This window comes from Neopelma chrysocephalum, unplaced genomic scaffold, assembly GCF_003984885.1.
Source record: "Neopelma chrysocephalum unplaced genomic scaffold, ASM398488v2 Primary Assembly neopelma1_23b, whole genome shotgun sequence".
In the NCBI taxonomy this organism is placed as follows: Eukaryota; Metazoa; Chordata; class Aves; order Passeriformes; family Pipridae; genus Neopelma; species Neopelma chrysocephalum.
Genome location: NW_020897692.1, coordinates 11,082,027 through 11,103,751, shown reverse-complemented (window position 1 = coordinate 11,103,751; position 21,725 = coordinate 11,082,027). Strand labels below are relative to the sequence as shown.

At 35.8% G+C, this 21,725-nt stretch overlaps 1 protein-coding gene across 3 annotated transcripts in view; it reads left to right on the top strand.

The window, feature by feature from the left end:
- The window catches only part of SENP6 (SUMO specific peptidase 6), a 78,050-nt gene that overhangs the window by 21,866 nt on the left and 34,459 nt on the right, over positions 1-21,725 (top strand). For 2 of the 3 annotated variants that reach the window (XM_027697043.1, XM_027697060.1), the window contains exons 2-6: positions 1,254-1,347; positions 8,484-8,547; positions 8,988-9,130; positions 14,238-14,339; positions 19,824-19,844. In XM_027697043.1, coding sequence (XP_027552844.1) covers positions 1,254-1,347; positions 8,484-8,547; positions 8,988-9,130; positions 14,238-14,339; positions 19,824-19,844 — 424 coding nt within the window. The remainder of the gene's footprint in view (positions 1-1,253; positions 1,348-8,483; positions 8,548-8,987; positions 9,131-14,237; positions 14,340-19,823; positions 19,845-21,725) is intronic. The other variant, XM_027697052.1, reaches the window with a different exon arrangement.

The following is a 21,725-nucleotide window of genomic DNA, read 5'->3' as shown; positions in this document are numbered from 1 at the left end:
TGAAAGGATGCAACAGAGATCTATGCGATCATGAGGGAATAGGGAAGGATTGCTTATTACTGTCTTCCTAAGTATATGGAGTGGAGGAGTAGAGTACTAAGTAAGAGCAAAAGGTACCAGTTTGAATCAGAACAAACTAAAGGAGATACTTAATCATATAATTAAGTGGAGGTACTCTGTGCTGCAAGATGCTGTTGATTCTTTAAAGGTTTGATTAAAAAAGCAAGCAGGGAGAAGAAGAAGGTAGGAATAGCTGTTAAAAACAAAGATATGACCCGTGGCTCGGGAAGCATGCAGTAGATGCAAGTAGATGGAAGCAGAGGTTGAAAATGTAATAAATATTTCTGTGGGCAGTATTTATACTTTGCTATAGACATCTATTGTTGGTTGTGATTTTCTTATTCTTTTCTATCAGAGTTGCATTTATTAATTCTAAGTGCATTTCCAACAATGTAAAGAAAATGTAGTAAGAAAAGACACATTTAAATTGTACCGAAATCAAAGCAGCTGCGTAGTTTGTCATACAGAATTTGTGTGAGATAGCTCTTATTTGCAGTAGTTAGGGCCCAGAGGGAACAATGTCTTGCTGTAATGAGTGCTATCTCCATGCTTTGAACCATCTCACTTAAGAATACCCCATGCCATTGTATTATATGAAAATCTCCATAGTAATCTGAAATTTTATGTAGTTAGATTGTTTTCAGAAAGTTCAGGTTTTTACTTAGTTGATGATAACACTGAAATTCAATTAACATCGGATGTTAATTCAGGTCAGTGTCAGATGTTGAAATAAAAAAAAAGTATATTATGTTGAAATGGTGCTTGGGACTATTCAGAACTGTTGCTTTTATATGGAAAAATTAATATATATGTTTGGGTATTAGACAATGAAGTAATAAATTTTAGAACCCTGTCTGCATGTGACGTATAGTTCATATTGGAGAAGCTACCCTTAAATTTATGGGTTTCAATAAAACAGTTGAAATAAGTTGAAAACAGTTGTTACGCTACCTCATAATTTTTAACAGCTTGCTAACTTAGTGCATTAATAAGATGTTGACAGATACTCGTATTTATTTAAGTAAACAAATTGCCACAGCGTTGATGAACTTATTCATCAGATGGTAGTTGAACATTGACATCAATAAAATAAATACTTGGGGAATATATATACATCTGGTTTACTTCTCTAGTTTGCGTTATTAATAACTCAGCTTGAAATCAAGACTTATCTTAACTTGTTCTCATTTCAGCTTTGGATAGATCACAGTCCAAGAGAGATGGAGGTTTTAAAAGTAATTGGAGCTTTGATCATGCAGAAGAAAGTGAAGGAGATGCAGAGAAAGAGTAAGGATGCTTTTATCTAGGCTATTGAAAGTATAAATGTCTATTTATGCATAAGAAACAATATATAATATCTTAAAATGCCAGTAATTAAGAAAAATTGTTTCAAATAAATGTTTATTTTAAATAGTCTTGCCACATAGAAGTGCATTATAACATTAATTGTGAACATGGGGCTTACAACATAGGGCACAAGGGTTGCAGTTGTCTTTGGAGCTTCTGTGTGAGTCTAAGGAACACAGATAAGAAATATGTCAACATGCAAAATAAGGAAATCGGTAGCTAGGGTGTGTAAGCAGTTTCAGCTTTTCCTTTAGTGATGATGTTACTCAGTACTTCACGGTTATGGTTAAAGTACTTCAGTAGCTTTGGGCCTCCATCAGGTTAAACTGAGCTTAAAAGTTGTAGATTTTTTTTCCCTTGTGCTTATTTCACTGAGTAGAGTTAAGGCTGGTTTTGTTCCGTTATAATTTGTTCCTTTTTGAGTATATTTGGATTTTGTCTAAAACTTAAATCCCATCTATGTAGTTTGAATGCATACTTTGTCCTTATGACTTCTTTTGTTACTAATATGTTTTCTCAATATTATTGTTTTTATTTCCAAAATGACTAATGAATTGTTAAAAAACAAGTGTCGTGCATGAAGAGTGCATGTCAGATTATTTGTTGTTCTTAGATATTTGGAGATTAGGACCTGCAAGTTTAAAAAGTATGCTCTGGTTCTCTAGTAAGAAAACACTGAATCCTGTGATTAAGTACAAAAATATTCATATATGAATTTGTATCTTGTCATATTCTGCCAAATTCTGTGTGTTGGAAGGGAGATGGTAAAGTAGACACACAACCGCATAGGCTACAGCAGCAGGCTCTGCTGTGATCTTATTACAGCATTAAGAAATGTGAAGTTTTAGTCATTAAAAAATTAGTTCAGGAGTTCATTGAAGTGTGAGATAAGCATTCAAAGCTCTTGTCAAAGAGCTGTATCAGAAGTTAAAACCACTTTTTTGAAAGGTTCACAAATTAAGGGCATTTCAGTTTTATAAACTTAAGCTAGCTTTTTTCCTTAGCAACTTTACATCCATTTCTGGTGCACAGTAATATGTTTTGGGTATAAGGGCAGTACATACCATACAGTTACTCTTTGCCTTCAGAAATAAAAGTAACTCACATTTGTAAACCTCGCAGCTTTTTTTCTTCTCATAATTTACTGCTGTTTTCTGTCCATCTCCAGCTGATGTTGACTTATGAATATACAATGAGATAGGTATAGAGTAATGATGCTGAAAAAAAGAGAAAAATTATTATGGAACATATGTTTCATATAATTGTATTTGATTTTAAGATTGTATGTCTGGGTGATTTTTCATTCCTTTCAAATATTCTGTACAGTAAACAGTTTTCCTGTAACCAGAATTGAATTTTTATTACTTACTTAGATCAGTAATTTGCTTTTATATCTTTGAATTATGCAGAATCTTATCTGGAAATAGAGATAAAAGAGTAGTTGAAAATTGATTTAAACTGGAGATCGTGCCTTTTTTACTTACCCATCCTCTGATACCATTTGAGGCAGCTTCTCATTCCCTCCAAACAGCTACATGTTTTAAGCTGCCCACGTATTTACTTTTGGTAATACCTGGGTTTATTTGTCTTAAAGGCATAGTGGGCTTATAAGCATTTTGAAATAATTTATGTATTTTGCTTTTCTGATGCATTTTTATTTTATATAAGAAAACACTGACAGAAGGGAATATTTAGAAAACAAACAACAGTCAACTGTCCTTTTTTCTCCTAAATTCCCTTTAGCCTTAGGACATTTCATATAATTGTTCCAGCATAAAGCTTTGTATCCCCCCAATATTTTGAGTATATTGTGCAGTAAGTAGGTATTCTGACAATTATTTAAATATGATGTTCTTATTTGCTATGGTGTGCTCATATTTACTACAGTGTTTGAATCTTGCTGCATTTCTTTGTGGAGAGAGCTGCAAGTCTAAAGCGAGCAGCTGGATGCATCTTATGGTTGTTGTTGAGGCACTGGTATTATAGTGCCTGACCTTATCACAGCTTTTTGCCCTCTTAATGGCAGACACACAATAAGTTTGTTTTGAACTAGCCTAAGAATAACATTCTATCACTTAAAGGATTGGCTGTATTCTTGCATTACCCCATGAGACCTGTGCTAATGTTGTTGGTTAGTACTGGATGTCTACTTGGATTATCTTTCCTCAGTGAATTGAACATAGAGTATGTGACCTCCTACCAAAGCAATTTTTAGAATAGGTAGATTTTTTTAAAAGAAGGTGTCATTTAAACCATTTAATAATGGTAAGGTATTGAGTAATGAACACAAAAAGACTAAACAATATTTGTACACTAAAGAAGGTTTGGAAAAATTAATGATCACTCAACACTATATAAGTTTAAAATTATGCTACAGTTGATACTTGGCATGGAACTAGCGTTATGGAAATTCAGAATGATAATTGACAAGTATCTTATCCCAAAGTCAATGCTTGAAAGAGTAAAAGTAATATTTTTGATGTTCTAAAAGATTTGCTCTGCTGAAGACAGCAATCTAAATAGTAGCAAGTGATGTGAGACTTTTCTTGCTTGGTACTTGGAGATCCCACAGGAGAGGAACCTTTACATAGAACAACAGAAAAAAAGACCAGTGGGTCAGTTGAACACACTGAAACTGGTGTAGTCCATCGCAGAATAGATGGTGGGAATGATGCATATCTCATGTAGCAGAACACGTGGAAGGATGGCAGACTTGTGCAAACGTGGCCAAACTAATATATTAAATAATTTGATGTGTGAAATTGACGTGTTACAAGATGCTTTCTAGTATTACAGATGATTGTTCTTGAAGTATCTTGAATAATTTATAGTTACTTCCTTTTTCATATCTGGGTAAATGTTTTTGAAATATACCTCAGTATGCTCCACAGTGGTTTTGTAAATGGATGGGCCCAGTTTGCTCTTGGCTGTCATACTGTTTTCTTAATAGTCTAGACTTCTGCCTTCCACTGAGATTTGTTCAAGAGCAGCCTTATCAAAAGCAATGAATACAAATAAATGGTTCTGGGTTATTTGCACTGTGGTATCCTTTCTTAACTACCATTTTCTTTCAAAGGTTTTAATTTTTTTTCCCTTTTATTTTGGGCGATAAACTGCTGAATGGAAAAACAATGTACTATTTTATTTATTTCTGTTTGGCTTTTTTCAAGTACTTTTAGAATATGTAATACTTTCGCAAAAACCCTCCCGTATTTATATAGATGATTTATGCTTCTTTTGTGAGCTTGTTAGTAAGGTACTATAGCCTTTAAAGTGATGAAAACTTTTTATTCAAAGGCTCAGTTCTTAATTTTTAGTAGTTTTAATTAAGGTTAAATTAAGCCTTAATTATGGTTATTTTTAATGGAATGGCACTGTGAATAAGTTGAATAATACCACTACTTCTCTTGTGCCCCTGATACTGGGGCTTTTTTTTAATGTGCTGCCTACCACCACATAACTTAAAATAAAGAATGTACACAGTGCACTGTGAGGTGAAATCTGGCAACCTCCTGGTTTTATATGTAATAGTTTTCAGAAAGAAATTCCAGTTAAGTTTGAAACACAGCTGGATTGGTTGGTAGTTGATAGAAATATGCTTGCAGGTTATTAGAGTGTAACCTCAATGGTCAACAGAGGTTTAAAGTTTGGGTGCTTGAAGGTAGTAGTGAAAACATGGTCTAGTAAACTGAGCTATCTAACTAACTGTTGCATTAATATGTTTTTACAATTTGAAACATTAAACAAATGGCAAGTGATTAGACATAAGTAAACAGAAATTTTTGTTTTTCTTGTTCAGTGCCTAAATTTGAATGTCTAATTATGCATTCCCTTTTGGAAAGAACTCTATTTAGGTAAATTACTTCTATTTTTCCTCTTAATTTTAGTAAAAACTTAACATTCATTTGTTATAAAATTTTAATGAAAGTATTGAAAAATTAGAAATTATTGTTCCAATATGAAAATAACCAGGGAATGCGCAGGTTGAAAGCGACAAATGTGGAGGCATAGCATCCTCCCAGCACGACCACTGAGGTTTAATTTCAGCAGTGTTAAAAACATTGCTGACTGGTATGTGGGGATGTAGTATAGTGGGTTTTTTTCAGGACTGTATAAATTGCATCTTTGAAGCAGGCAACTGCAAGCATGTGATACATGAGCAAATAGGCATTACTCAGTTGCTATGTATTCTGCTCTCTGAAAAAATAGCCTTTCTGGTACTGATGCGTTGTGGTGGTTTAACACCAGCTGGGAATTAAAGTCCAAATAAGCCACTCCCCTTTCCTGCTGCCCACCTCCAGTGAGAGAGGGACAAAGGCAGATTATGGGTTGAGGTCACAATTTACTGAAAACAAACAGCAATGGAGTAAGAAATGCACAGTAACAGCAACAGTATTAATAACAGAAGTATACAGGAGAGAAGGTGCTTTACACACAAAAGGTATTCACCACATTGACTCACTTCTGCATGGCCACCAAGACAAAGACAAGATTTTGGACGTTCCTGTAGCTCAGCAGTGACATGGGGTTATTCCCGAGACAAAGACACTGTGGCAGGCACTCTCCTTAGCCATCACCACTTGGCCTCCCCAAGACAAAGACAACATGGCAGGTGCTCTCCACGGCTGATGTTCCCTGTCCTCGAGCCCAAGACAGTGAAAAACAATGATTGAGAAACCCCCAAAAGCCAGATCGTCTGTGCCACCCTGACCAGCCCAGCTCAGCCCTGCTTGGCTCCTCCTGGCTCTGCTCGGCTGGGTGCCCACAGCACAGCTGGGCTCCTTTCAGCTGGGCTCAGGCTTGCCTCCACCACTCCACTCCCCATGGCTGCTTCTCGCACTCGTGCCGCGGTGGGCTTTTGTGGATGAGTGTTTTAAGGTCTCAGCACCGCATGGGCTCAGCTGTTTTGGCCTCTTGGAGTTGCATTCTTCCCAAGGGATAGAAAGGACAGGCAGCGGTAGGAGAGGGACAGGCAGCAGCAGGAGAGGGACAGAGTCTGCAGTGCTGGGTCCCAGCAGCTTCCTTAAAGGAAGAAAACTGAACAAAATGGTGAACTTCTGGTTCGTTTTTCCTTCCCCCTCGGAAGCCATGCCCCCCAGTGATGATGTGGGTGGTATAGAACAGCATCTTAGCCATGTCCACAGGGCTCAAAGCTCTGTGCCTTGCAAGCAAGCCTAGGGCTTGCATATACTTTGCATTCCTGGAGATCTAAAGATGCTGTCTAAAATTTTCAATTCCCAGATATTTTTCTAGTCATGTTGCATCATAAGAGATACTCTTGTTCACTTTGATTTAAGCATTGGTTCAGTGTTTTGTTCATTTGCAGTGTGTTGCCTTCTCTCTCAGCATCCCCCTCAAATACCCCTTGTTAAAGTGGTTGCAGTATTGTGGCATGTTGAAATCCTAGAAGTATAGCCGCAGGAGAAAGGCATTTTGAAAATCGTCTTTTGTATGAACTGAAGCTGAAGAATGAAAATGTTTCTAGAGGTGAAATGATCTGGCTAGGTCAGTACAGTAGGCGAATGCCAGAGCTGCAGATACCTTAGGTTGCTGTTCATTTCTGTGCTGCAGGTTTTTGTTTATTCTTTAGGATCTGGAAAACTTTTGAAATTGTTAAGCTCAGTGTCTTCTGATGAAGGGTTGAGAAGGCTCAGTGAGCCTCCTTTGAAAGAATAATCTCTCCTGAAACAGAGTTTAAAAATTGTTGCAGTATTTTAAAATTTTAATATCCATGTGTAGTCTGTACAGAAGTACAACTGTACTCTTGTCTTTGTTTGAAATTACTGATGATCCACTACATTGTTCATTTTCCATTGAGCACCTAGAATTGTGGTGGTCTGTAAATGAAAGGAAAATACAGTAGTGCGGCACTGTCTGTGTGTTGACATTTACATCATTCTTGCCATATCAAAGGCAACAGTGTGCACAGTTTCAGAGTCTCCAGAATTTTCAGAGTTTCTCTTTCCTGAAGTTTTGGAGTCTGCAGATCTCAACCTATCAGTCAAGAACTTTTTTCTTTTATTTTATTTGCTGTAGGGATATCTGTATTGCATAAGGTAGAAAAATAAATTGTAACATGAAAGGAAATCTTATTCATCTGAGTGATTACCTAATATATATAAAGAGCTAAAGCCACTGTATATATTGCAGTCAGCATGTCATATCTGCAGCTGAGAAATGTTTCCACCTTCATCTCCATACTTGTTTTTCTTGTGTAGTTGTTCCCTTGGAACTCCTGGCATAACTGCTTGTATTCTTAAGTAATTTCTGCCTGAATGATCTTGATTAAAACTCTCCAAACCATGCAATTACAAGTTGGCTAAAAGTTGTGTTCTTTTCTTGTGGCCCAGAGAGAAGTAACTTTATCAGGATTGATGAGAAAGGATTATCTGCAGGTGCTTCTCCAGAAAGCAAGAATATGTTAGCCTAATCTACCTGCTGTCTGTATAAAATGTGTGATTGGAGTTCTAATTTAAATACTTAAGATTATTTGAGGGTAATTGCCTATTAATGAAAAGAATACGTTACTTTCTTTTTTTTTTTAATCTTCTTCCTCATTCTAATATTTGGGGATTACAGACACTGAAAGTACTAAAGAAACACATTTTAATGAGCAGTAGAAACAAACTGAATATGTTATTTTTAAGAAGAGATATTTTGATAGTAATCGCTATGGGATAAAATTTATTTATATTAAGTTCTTCTAAAACACCATGAAGTTTGCAGTTTTGAACATTGATATGCATGAACAAATTATGTTTTACAGGTTAATGAAATATTTGACTCAATTTAAGAATAGTGTGTAAACTCTTTTGTGATGTCAGTAACTGAATTAATCCTTTTAGTTTTGCTTTTTGTGAAATAATTTGATGTGCACTCTGAGTTCAGGTTCACATAATGCATCTGATCACTGTGTTACTTATTTCATGTTCCTGTGGTTTCATGCCTGTAAATACAGTATATGTATGATGCATTTAAATATAAAGAGGGAAGAGAAATAAAAAACGCTTTGTGTGTTTACAGTTTTGCTCTGTTGGATTACAACATATGTGCTTTTCTCTCCCACACCTGTCTAGCGAGGCAAATCTGCTCAGTTTAGATGAGAGTGATGAGCCTTTCATTCCCAGTGAAGAAAGGAAGGTAAGTAATCTCTTTATCTCATGGTGAAAATGTATCTTTAAAACATGCTGGGTTCTTAAACTGTATTGCATAGTCATCTGTGCAGCATTAAAAAATGGACATTTATGTGATGGTTTAGGACCATATGTTCAAGCTGTCTATCTGCCCACCCTTAATGTTTTTGTTCCCATCTTGATTTGTATTGTAGAGAGAAAATATAAGCATGAATAACTAACGTTAAATTTAGACAATTACTATTTTATTATATATAAATTATATATTATATTTTGTTTAGTAAGGAATCCTAGTGGGTAAGGGATTAGACAGTGTATTTTACATGAAATTCAATACAAAAGCAGTTTGAAAAGGAAGCCAAAGTACTATTTATACTAATAACTTGTAAATAATTTTGTCCTTTTAATTTTATACAATTATTTTAATGTATGTGAATTCTGTTACAGTCATTTCGTTGTCGGCCTGGAACTATTGGCGCTAGCAGTGATTCCATAAAAGCATTTGCAAGGCGTGGCAAAGCTGGAAGCTTCAGACTTTTTAAGGGGAATGCAATTGGCCTCAACATGATGGGAAATAGCAAGAAACTTAGGTAATACATTTAGTTTTATGTTGGCTTGCCTACTTGATCATTGATACAAATCAATACTAAATAAACAGAATTTCTGGTATATTTACATTATCTGCTGTGCATTTTAAGAAGCTACGCTGTGCTGTGTTTCTATGTAAAGATAGAAAACTAGATTGTTAAGGTCTTTTCTCTTCCAAAATGTTTAACAGCACATTAGTAAAGTACCAGAAGACTGTGGAAATGCAATTAGAGCATTCACTGGCATATTTGTCAGTACCTTACAGACATTGCCTGCGTGTGCTGTTTTTTCTTCTGTGCAGTGCTAGCAGATAAAAGAATATTGGTAACATCCCCATCAAGAATCTCTTCTTTCCATGACCATGAATTGCCAAGGTTAACTCAGGATGCATTTTCTGTTTTCCTTGCTGCAAGATAGAATTTAATTTAGGAGTCAGAGACTATTTCTTTAAAGGATTCAGCAAATGCCATACTCCTTATGATAGCTTGAGCTTGTCACTTGCATTTAGTGCTGACAGGAACAGTGTTGAACCATTCAGTGTTGTACTTGCTTGTTACTACTGTCCTTAGCTTGTAAGAGACTTATTTCTTTACTTAGCATATAAGAAAAAAATTACATATTCACCGAACTTTCTCAGGGAGCATTTCATGTTACTGAAGTGCACTCAGTTTGGTGACCTTTGCAGGAAGGAAAAGTTCATGAGATAGCTAGCTATAATTGGAGCAGTCATCAAATATCCAACCTCTGTGTGGCTGCATGAGGGATGTTCTTGTCTTTGTTCTTTCATGCTGATCCCTAAGAGCATTGTTGGTTAGTGGGACCATTCTTATCACAAAGTCACTCGAGAAAATAAATCCTTGAAGTCCTATGTGATGTGTATCCTCTCCTGCTGTTTTGATCTTTGAGCCTGATGTCTTGAGATAGACTAATGGGATGTTATTTGGAACTTTAAAAGTTGTTTTAAAAATAAAATTTATTTAATAATGGCAAGTTTTTTGTTGTAGGCTAAAAGAGCCTCGCACAGAGGTCTATTATTTTTCAGCACATTCAAGCACTTCTTTGTCAGCTCTTGCCGTCTCTGAACATGGGTACTTCCTTCTGTCCCTCTATTAAATTCTTTTTACATTTACACAAATTACCGCAGTACTTCATTGTCCTTGATTTATGCTGTACAAATAAAGTTTTGTGTTTTGGTCTTTTGATATTTTTTTTTTATATACACAACACATTTGTAAGATTATATCCAGATTTCTGTCTTAATCCTCTTCAAATTTACCAGTTCTTACAGAATCACTCTGGTCATTTCCATTCTTTAGGATTCTGTTCTTGAACATAGACATGAAGACAAAAGTAACTTTTAGAAATCTGTCAAGACTCCTTTGGTCTGGTTTAGTGAAGAAGCCTGTGCATGCACATTATATTTGGTTGTTGTTTTGAGTACACCTAACCATTTAAAAAAAGTAACTAGAATTTTCCTCTGTCTGGCTGTGGGATTTGTAGTGAAATCCAACATTACTATGTAATTTTTCTTCATTTTCTGTTAAAGCAGTCATACTTCACTGTGTCCGTTGTTTTGATTAAGTTGTAGAACGGAATTGTTGTTAAGATAAATAGTTACTGAGGTTTTTTTAGATGGTCTAAGCATTTAGTTCAGACATTCTGTTACCTGGATTGGGACTGCCTTCTACTGACAAGTAGTACATTAGAAACCCAAGACCTAGTATGATTTATAAAATTCAACTAAAAAAGTAAAATCTGTGGCATGTAAACAGGCACCTTCTGTCTAGTACTGAGCTGCATACTGAATTTAAATGAAAAATATAAGTATTCTCTTCCTCTTAATAAACTGTCATTGATGAAGAATTTTAGTTGTGAATAATGGATGTGTAGAGGCCACTGTGACAGCTTCTCAGATTTTGGTCACTGAGTCTGCTTGGAAATGTGATTATGCTCCAAGTGATTATCTTGAATTAATAACTTATTTGTGATAGTGTTGTATCTTTCATAACACATGCATCAATAAAGGTTTGTGGTCTGGTCCCTGCAGTGATGGATGACCAGTGGTGTGTTCACTTTGACATGCAGAATCAAAGGTGCTTAATAGTTACTCCATCAGTATTTGAACTCTTCAACTAGAGAAGATTCTGGAAGTCGATCATGCAGCTAAGCTGCTAAATTAAATACAAGAAGATCAGATACTTGATGTTCTTGATCTGTTCATGGTGATTTTTATCACAATGGTAAAGTCCTTTTTTCCACCTTATTTGCAGAATAGGCACTAAAAACTTCAGATCAGTGAGGCTTTACTTAAATGAGTAGTATTGTAGTATAATAGTCCCTAAAATTCAGAGGGCGAGTGATAGGAAGAAGGGATATTCAAGGGCAGTGAGAAGAAGTTTTTGGTGTATGCATCCACTTAACATCTACAAAAACTTAAAGCAAACAAAAAGTTATGGTCTGTTACCTGATTAGGCAAATCCAGTATCAAACTCTAACTTAACCATAATGGTTTTGTTTGTATTTTTTTAATCATGAGGTCTTACTTCAAATTGCTTTTATCTTTGCTAGTTTTCAATAACTTCTGTCAAAATTTCTCAAACTAAGTCCCTTTTACTTTTTTTGGGGTAATGTTTTATTAAAAAAGTTATTTGATGAACAGCAGAATTAATGTACTCTGTAGTTGTGTCCGGTGTTTTTGGTTGTGCTTCTATTACTTCTAGATTCATCCCTTTGCCCAGTGAAGGATTCTTTTGTGCTTTACCTTTTGAATCTGGGGTGTGAAGAAGTCATAGGATCAGCTGATCAGCTGATAGAATCTGATAGTGTAACATCAGAGCGCTTCAACTCATTGTGTGGTTTCTGAGATGACATTAATGAGACATATATTGTTAATATACTGTAAGTTCTTTGAGACTTCCAGAACATTTGTTCTTTCCAGGAACTTTCTGACTATTATATCATCCTGGTTTTGATGTCATATCTTAATTTTCATGAAACTGTGCTGAAACTTGCAAACTCAGGTTTCAGTTCTGATGTGCCCGTTTTGCAACTTGCTAAGACTTTATGATTGAATTTTCTGGTGTTTCTCTCTGCGCGGGGTCTGTTCTCTTCAGAGAATAAGATTATAGAGTAGATTGCATTTTACAGCTGTCTGAGTTGGAAACGTCTGACGCCGTATGAACCATTTAGGTCTGCCATCTATAACGGTCTGCTTTGACTCAAACCTGATCCCTGAGCAGTCTGTGATACTCTATTCCAGCACCTACTGGAATTTCTCACTACTTGAGTGTGAGGCAGAAAGCAGAAGTGCTGCCTTAACATTTTTTTCTGCTGTGGGGGCACAAGACAGAGTTTCATTATCATGATAGTTTAGCAAAGCTCAGATCCAACAAATACAGAGATAAAACATGAGGTAGGTGTTTAAAGGCTTGCTTACTTGCTTGCTTGTTTAAACTCCTTAGGCCTTTGAGAAGACATTTCTGCACTCTGCTTCTGTTTTCTTTTTCGAAGACATTAAACTGAAAGCCAAAGAGGATTTGAGACACTCCAAAGTATTTAGGGCAAGTAGCTGTCAGCTTTTTATTTCTCAGGTGGCAACATTAAACAGAGAGTTGACTGTAAATTGGTCTGTCTGATGACTGACCAGCTGGAGTTGCACAGTCTTCCTTGGAAGCATCTGGGATGATTGTGTTTACTTTCAAGAGGTTCGTGTTTGAATAGGCTGCTATAAGGTTCATTTTTAGGAAGTTGAACTGTTAGATCATTTATAATGTTTCTAAACTTCCTATTCTAGAAAAGAGAGTTTTACCATTTGGTTTTGGTAAGTCTTATTCTGTTATGTTCATGGTTATGATCAGTCAGATCATAATAGTTATCTTAGGATCAGTCAGAAATGCTCTGAAAGCTTCTAATCTTGACTTATACTCCATATAAGGCTCCCAAAAGGATTTGTAGTGCTAAACTGGGATGTAAAAAGCAAACTAACAGTTTACTCACTTTCATCTTTTGGGGGAATGTAAAGGAAGGATTAGGAATTGGTTGTCAACTTTTTTGAGAATTTTGGTACTTCAGGGTTTTTTTCATTGCTTGTAACAGGACAAACAGCAGGATAGTATTTCTGAGAAATATTATTAATCAGAATGCCTTTTCACATAATTTTATTTAGTGCAACTAAAAATTGCAAGCAATTTTAAAAGCAAAATTTAAGCACTCTATTTCCATAATTTGAAACAGTTTGCATCATCAACATGCTCTCTGTTAAAGTTGTGTGTTTTTTGAACATTTCATGCATAGTAATCTGTGTCCTGTCACAGCAGCATTAAGGATAATTGTTAGGGTCTAATGGTCTTTGAAGGAGTACTGTATTATTGATCTACTGTATCTTAATGTCAGCTTGTACTGGAGAGAGTAATGGTAAGAAATCTTCTCTCCAGAATTACTGATTTTACATAGTAATGAGATAAAAGTCAAAAGGCAACAAATAAAGAAACCAAAAAAATGCTAAAATACATTGGTGAATAGAGTCCTACTGAGATATTCAAGTACCTGAGAATCTTGCTTTTTTCATTTTGAGATGTGTTGTTTTGTTTCAGTTACAAGCCATTTTACATCCATAAATTTGCGGCATTTATTTTCTCTTTTGAGTAATGAGGGAATTTACTGAATGTACATTTCAGTCTGCTCACGTGTTATGCCCCTTAAGTTGTATTAAAGAAGTTAATATTATGCCTTAATAAAATGAGAGATGGAAGTATGAAATTAATTATAAATGCTTACAATTCATTACAAATGGCAGTGTCTTATTGCAGTACAGGGTTGAGCAAAGTAGAGCTGATTCCTAGTGTTCTGGAAGCTGATAAAATTTTAAAAAATCTTTACCTTTTCTTCCAGGGGAAAAAAATAATATATATTCCTATTTCTCTGTTTTATGATAGGGCTGAATGGTTTTATGCCTGTAAAAGAATCCTAACAAGTTGTATTAGAGGTTCAGAAATACTTTGATTTTTGGTTTTGTATGGCTGTTCTTATAAAAGTAGGACACCAGAGTTTTTAGCTGACTGTACAAATACACCAGAGTCTTTTTTTAAACATTTTTTTGTATGTTTGCAGTGAAAATGCTCAGAATATGTCTGGTCCTGTAACTGTGGTACATGGCAGACGTTTTCACCATGCGCATGCACAGACAACAGTAGTAAAAACAGCAGCCCAAAGGTAAGACTAATTACATTTGTTTCTCTGGATATTTCAGTTGTAAAAAGTCCTCTCTGGTTTTGTATGTAATGGTTTTTCTTATGCTATGAAGTGTTTTAAGAAAATGTAAGTAATCACATGGGTGATTCTTGATTCACATTCTTGAGTATGAGCTTTGATCTTAATTACTAAAGTTTCATGAAATTATTATATTTCAGGAATTATTATCATATAATATTAGAATTTACTCATTTTAAAACACACTATGGCACATAGCAGGAGAGCATCTGCTAACATAAGTATTTTTAGAAAACACTTTGAAATGAACATAGTATGCAGTAGAAATTCACGTAACTGACAACATGATCAGCAAATACTAATTCGCAGCAACTCCAGCTTGTATAAGATCCTTCTAAAGATTAAATTATAGATCTGTTGATCGCATATAGTCTATACATACAGCATAAAACATATAAACTGGAAAATTTAACAAAAGCAAAGTTTTGCATTTATGTGAGAGGATGACTGGAAACTGGGGAACCTTTCTGAACTATGCTGAATTGAACTTCATTGATTTGAAAACTTAAAACCCCATCAGATTTCTCTAAATTGCAGGGTTGTTTTTAGATGTTTTTAACATGCTTTTCACACCCAGTGTGTCACAAACATATATGATAACCACTGCTTTAAGGAATTTTCTTTTAAAGTTTATCCTTTCAGAACTCTTTTTATATATGAATTGCATGAATTTCCACCATCCCACATGAATGCTGTCTCCTGTCAGTATTGTCTAGCTTCCTTTTTCTGCCTTCTTTTTTTCTCTCTGTTTTTTAGTATAGATTTTTTGGGGTGGTGGGATCATGTGTAGCTATCCTTTTTTTTCATCCCACTTCCCTCACTTGGATTTGCTAACTTCAGAAAAACAAAGCCCATATACTAATGAGAATAAATTATGTGATCCAAACATGTATTAGTGTAATCTGGCATTGAAGAAATAGACTGAAAAAGGGGTTTTGCAGTCACAGAATAATAGAATCACTGAACAGTTTGGGTTGGAAAGGTCCTTAAAGGTCATGTAATCCAACTGCTCTGCGGTAAGCAGGGACACCTTCAATTAGATCAAGGTTGCTCACAGCCCGGTCCAACCTGACCTTGAATGTTGCCAGGGATGGGGCATCTACAACCTCTTGAGGCAACCTGTTACAGTGTTTCACCACCTCATTGTGAAGAACTTCTTTCTTCTGTCTGGTCTGAATCTACCCTCTTTTAGATTAAAACCATTACGCTGTTGAAATAGGCCCCTGTTAAACTGTTTGTCCCCATCTTCAGGCCCCCTTCAAGTACTGAAAGGCTGCAGTAGGGTCTCCCTGGAGCCTTCACTTCTCAGGCTGAACAACCCTAACTCTGTCAGTGTTTCCTTATATGAGAGTTGCTGTCTTGTCCAGTCCTTGAAGACTTAGACCATTGTTGCCTCCTTCCATTTCAAACAGTACTATAGTCTGCTATATAGCATTTACAGACTATAGTACTGTTTGGCATGGACATTTCCAACCCCTTAGTAATAGCAGATGCAGTAGTAGGTATCTCTCTTTCCTTTATATTTCTCTCATTTTTTTCAATCATTGCAAGACTGGGATGACTAAGAAGGATTGGCAGAGTTTTTGCCATCAGTTAAACTGAAAGATGAGGTTTATGTTATCAGTGTGGTTTAAGCTGAACCAGCTGTGCTCTTTTTTTCTTGCATGAAGTCCTTTTTAGAATATTATCAAGTTTCCGTTGAGTAAAGTGTGGCACATCTTTAAGCATGCATGCCCTTACCTTTCTGGTGGGGTTTGTTTGTGTTTGTGCTTGCTTTTGTTTGGTGTGGGGGGGTTGTTTGTTTGCATTTTTTTGTAATTCTGAGGGATAAAATCTTGATCTTCAGTGCTAATTAAAATTATTTGAAGTAAGCATAATCATGCAAGACTGCTTTGAATGTTGACCTTGATAACACTGGTGTATTTGATTAAGCTTTGTTGTGAGATGGTTCTTTGAAACAGCCAGTCAAGATGGATTCATCTTACCAATTTGAGTGCCATAGGTTTCTTCAGTATGCTCCAGAGATTCTTAATCTTCAGGGGATGTTAGACTTGCCTGATTGCCTTTCTTGCCTGTGGGACTTGCTTCTTTTTAAACCTACAGTGTAATGTGAAGAAAAAAAAAGGTCGTGACTTGGTACGTGTGACATGCAGAAAGCAAGCTAATGCATAATGTGAGAAGTCAAGCAATGTTTTGCTGAAGCCGGAGTGACTGAGGGGTGGGGGGGAGGCTAACCCTTGTTTCTTGCTTGTAGCTGCTTATTGCTTAGATGTGGTTTAGATTGTTCCTTGCCATCTGCAAGGGTTGTTAAGAACCAGTAGGAAAGGCTATGCTAAAGACTTGCCAAAAAAGGCAGAAGATGAAGGGGGGAGGGAGACTTGGGGCAAAGTAGGCTGTCCAGAGAGAATGAGAGTCCCTGAGTACCCAGCCAATGGGAAAGGGGACAGGTACCACCCCCGGCCAGGGCAGGAGATAAAAGGTTGCCCGTTTTAGTGTGTGGGCGAGTCCCTGGAGAGAGATGCTGGGCACAGCTGACTAATTTAGTAAGGTAGTTTTGCTTTGATGACTTTGTCCCCTCTCAAATTTATCCAGAAGTATTTCTCACAATAACATAGGCTGAGCATTGGGTGAAGTAATTGGATAGTAGTCATCTTGAGTGTTTCTAGTATGTTTTCTTTTAGGATTGTTATTGTAATTTACTTATATTAGCAAAGGAAAATTAACTCTTATGCTAGGAACATTTTGGAGTTTTAAAGGCAAGAAATTGTCAAAACAATCCCATATGAAATGTGTAATATTTTTTGGTCATGTCTTTTTTGTTGTGTAGGAGTTTTTTTATCCTTTTTTGCTAGTCTTTACTGACATTAGGCACTAATTGAATTTAAAAGTAAATGCTGTGATGGTGATTTCTTAAAAAGGACTATATGCAGAAAATGTGAGTGGCAAACCAAGAATAAAATTATAGGTATATATTTAGACAGAAAAGCTTGTAGCATGGAAATTAGCACCTGTAAATTAGCGGAGAAAAAAAAAAAACAACACCTTAGAGCTCAGAGTTGGGTTCCTTGTTTGCGTTTGTGGAATTGTGTTATGGTGTGGTAATCACTAACAATATGGAGAAAGTAATTTTGTCTAACCTAATCTGTTGTACATAAATTTATGGTAGATTCTTAAAAGGATAACAAAAAAAAAACCAGGTTAGATTAGTTTGCAGTTTGCATCTCTAGCATTAGATGCATTAGTGAGCAGTTTGCATCTCTGGCACTGATGTTACAGATTCTGTTATTTATGCTGGGTTTTTTGAGTGGGGATAGTATCACATGGGGCAAGCTAATTATGCAACTTAGTTGTAATCTCTGTCAAGTTGAATTTGAAGTTTGTGATTTGTACTGTATTTCTTACCTCTTTCTACAAGTTTTTTGCACATGCATGTTAACTTAAAGTCTGGCTGAGTATGAGTTACACTCATATTTAAAATAAAGTTTCTAGTCCAACAAAATTGATATTTCAAAGTAATATTATGATGAATATTATTCATGTTTTTTCCAGTGGAATCTGGGGATTAAATTAAAATTTGTTCACTTCTGATACAACAGATTTTCAGATATAGCTTGGCCTAGTGTTGTAGTTAGTTCAAACTATTTTGCTTCATTTAATAGATACGTAGTTCTGTCTTGTGCTATTGACTGACTGTTCTGTAAAACTTGGCACTGAAATAGCAAGTATGTACAACACGTGCAACAAATTTTATGCTTGAGCTGCATGAAGGAATTGGTAGGGACACTGATCATTATAATTCTTGTATCTGTCCAAGGTTCTAATTTCATAATCTTTGTGATATGTAAAAAGGAGAAGTCATTTAAATCTATTATATTAATAAGGGATTTTAAAACAAGCAAGGCATCTAATATAATGACAGTGTACTGTATAAGGCATTCTAGAATTTTTTTCCTGCCTTTAAGTTTCCCTAGTATTAAGTATGTGTTCCTTCAGAGTGAGATTCTTTACAACACCTATAAAGAGGTAATCCAGATTTCGTCTTAACTGTGCCAAGGATACAAAGATAGTGGATATGGCTCCGTGCAGACATGGTTTGAATCTGACTGGATTTAAAAACTGAGGTGTGGCCTGCACAAAAGCAGTGTTTATTGTTTGTGAAGGCTAGATCCTGTTAGAAGCAATTTTTCTCCACCTTCACACATCATTGGCTGATTACCTGCACCCCAGTCTAAGTTGCTGTGGTCACATTCAGTTTTGAAGTCTTTTTCCTCTCTTCCCGGAGCATTATGGAGATGGAATGTGTTTTCATACTGCATTCTGTAGGATTATCATGACTATGTTCTTACCTGCCTTACTTCCACTCCTGCCGTTTTCTGAGTAACAAGAGAATTAAAGTTTGCTCTGTTCTTGTGTTTTGTTTGTGAAAAGGAGCATGAGATTTTATTACTCTGTAATAATAGTGTTCTGTTTAGTGTGACTGAAGTAAAACAGGAAACAATTTGAATTCATTCTGTTTTAGAACACTGTTAATGTAATGCGTATATTACAGAAGGTCATTAGGCTTTTGATGGTTGAGAGGAACAGTCACGTTGATTAAAAGCTTGCAGCATTCCATATTGCAAATTTTGAAGACAGGAGACATAAAGATGCTATTTTCAGGTTGTCTGAATGCTATGCTTAGTTAGATCCATTTTTATATCAGTCTTGGTATACAGAGGACTAGAGTTGTGAGCATCAGCTACATTCCGTTATATGTTAACTTATGTTAAAGGAGATGCTTGTGAAACTAGTTCCTAAATACTTTGTAAGACTTTTTTTTTTTGCCCAAACCTCAGAAAGAGGTTTCTGTCTATCCTTCTCTAGCTTTTGCATGTGATTTCTTAAATATTTAAAGACTGCTTTCTGAAATCTTTTTCTCAATTAAACACTTAAAATATTTTTTTTAATGGTTAGAAACAAGTTCTTACATAATTTTTTTTAATCTTTGTATGGCAAGTGGGGATTGTTTTAATGGTTGGCCTCTGTCTTTAAGGTCTTTTCCAACCTTAATGATTCTGTGATTGGAAATAAGGCATGATCTCGATTCACATATTAGGATTCTGTCTTATCATCTTCTACATTGCAAGTGAATTGACTTGACCAGGTTAAGATCAGAATTAATCAAATTTTACACATTGAAAAAGACTCAAGTCAATGTATTATTTAGACCACTGATTGTTGCTGTCTTTGAAGTAACATTTGTGCGTTTCTAATTACTCTTACAAAAATGTGATAAAAAATCATAGAGCTTGTTTGAAAACTAGTCCAGTGAGTGCAAGAGACAATGAAACAGTTATAGCTTATATTTAATAACCTTTGCATTTAGTGATGTGCAACACATATGGGGCTTTGCATCTTATGTGTTTTTTTCTTTTTTCATATTTTAAGCAATCTGGACCGAAAGGAAAGGTAAGCTTACTGTTGATCAAATGAGCATGGCAATGAGCATTAAGTAAATTAACTGATTGAGTGCTGTAGCAATGCTAGTCAAAGAATATTTAATCCAGGAAATCATATCTGCTTATGTGTGATGGGGGTTGGTTGTGTTTTGCTCTGTTTTTGTGGTTCACTTACTCCCTTTTACTGAAAAAGGACTTTTACATTCATCTCTAAATAACACTGTGTTAATGTGAACTTTAGGTGCATTTCCACTGGAACTTTATCTCTCTATTCATATAACCAATGTCAAATTAGATAAGCATTCTGCTAATTCTTTTTGTAAAGCAGCAAACTTTGTGTAATAGAATGATTCTGAAGCAGATCTTAGTAGGCTGTTTAACAACTTTCACTCTCATCTCAGCTTGGTTTGAATAGCATTAAAGATTTTTGTTGCATTACTGTGTATATTTTGTTCATGAAGTATATATGTTAAAGCAATTAACAGAAAATGTATAGCAAAAACAGACACACTGGTTTTTGATTGCTCATTTCAGGCTCACTTCTCACTTGTTTTGCATCTGGTTTACTGCTGTTAATATTTTGTTAGCAGTATGAAATACCATACAATTGCTTTTTTTCATATGTAGTTTATAATTGTACATTAGTGGAAATGTTTTGTGGATAGTAAGGAATTCATTGAGTTTTTATAAATATCTTGTCTATGTAGGTGATTTTTGGCAGTATAAGCTTGATACCAGGTTGATTTGTTTAAAATGTATATAATGTTTAACCAGTAATGATAAAAATAACACAGTTCTTTGTGAATTCAGGATTTCCCAAATTAACTTCAAATTCAGTAATAAAATCAAGCCTTTTTGGTTTACTGCCTTTTGTTACTTCTTAAAAGAACTATCAAACTCACCAGCCAGTTAGTGTCACTGAATGGCATAGAAGACAAGGGTTGCGTTCCATGCTGGTGTGGTCTTAATTTTTTCTTGGAGACACCTGCTGCTTCTTAACCCAATACTACTGGATGCACTCTTTTTTCTTTCCCTGCTTTTTGTTGCTGTCCTAGCAGGGGAAGATGATGTAGGCAGGAGCTGCTAAATTTAGTTTTCAACATTACTTTCATGATAAGTACAGCAGCAACTCCTGACTTTCTGGGCCAGATGGGGTTACTGACCTGTGTACTAAAAACCCTGTTCCCAGTGCTGCTTCTTCTCTTTTCAGCTTTTGACTTTTTCACTCTGTTTTTCCTATAAGATATGCTGAAGGTAAATCTTACCTCAGCAGCTTGGTGCCTCAGTCTTACCATGCTTTACTCTTCTTTTGTGTAACGATATAAAAACCAACAGCCTGCCTGCAGTGGTGTATCTCCAAATACAGAAGCAGAGGAAAGGTTGAATAAGGTGGCCTCTCAAAGAGGCAGGCTGCACATTAAACACAGCTCTTGTGTAAGCCTGCACCTCAACAAAGTTAGGAGCAAGCTTTTTGATGTGGTGTACCAAATCATGGGTGGCACTGTCTCCTAAATTCCCAGATCCAGCTGTTTCTTAATGTTTATTTCTTTCTGGCATAGCCAGAAATTGTGGTCCTGCCCTTTCCCCTGCCCCCCTTTTTTGTTTTTTGTTTCTCTAGAGAAGAAATGAAGTGAAAACGTCAGTTTGGCTAGAGGGTGTTATGGAGGTCTGTCTAGCAGTCCAACGTGAAGATATTAAGGTCCAATTCCACCAGTAAAGGAATATGGCAGTAATCATGAATATTTGCTTAAAATACAAAATCAGTGACACCATTCTGTCTGGGCAAAACATGCTTGGTCAAGAATACTCTAGGACTTAGCTGTTAAGATATGTCAAAAGTTCATGCGCAGTCCAGACTGCCTCAATATTCGGTCATGTCTGTTGCAGAAAA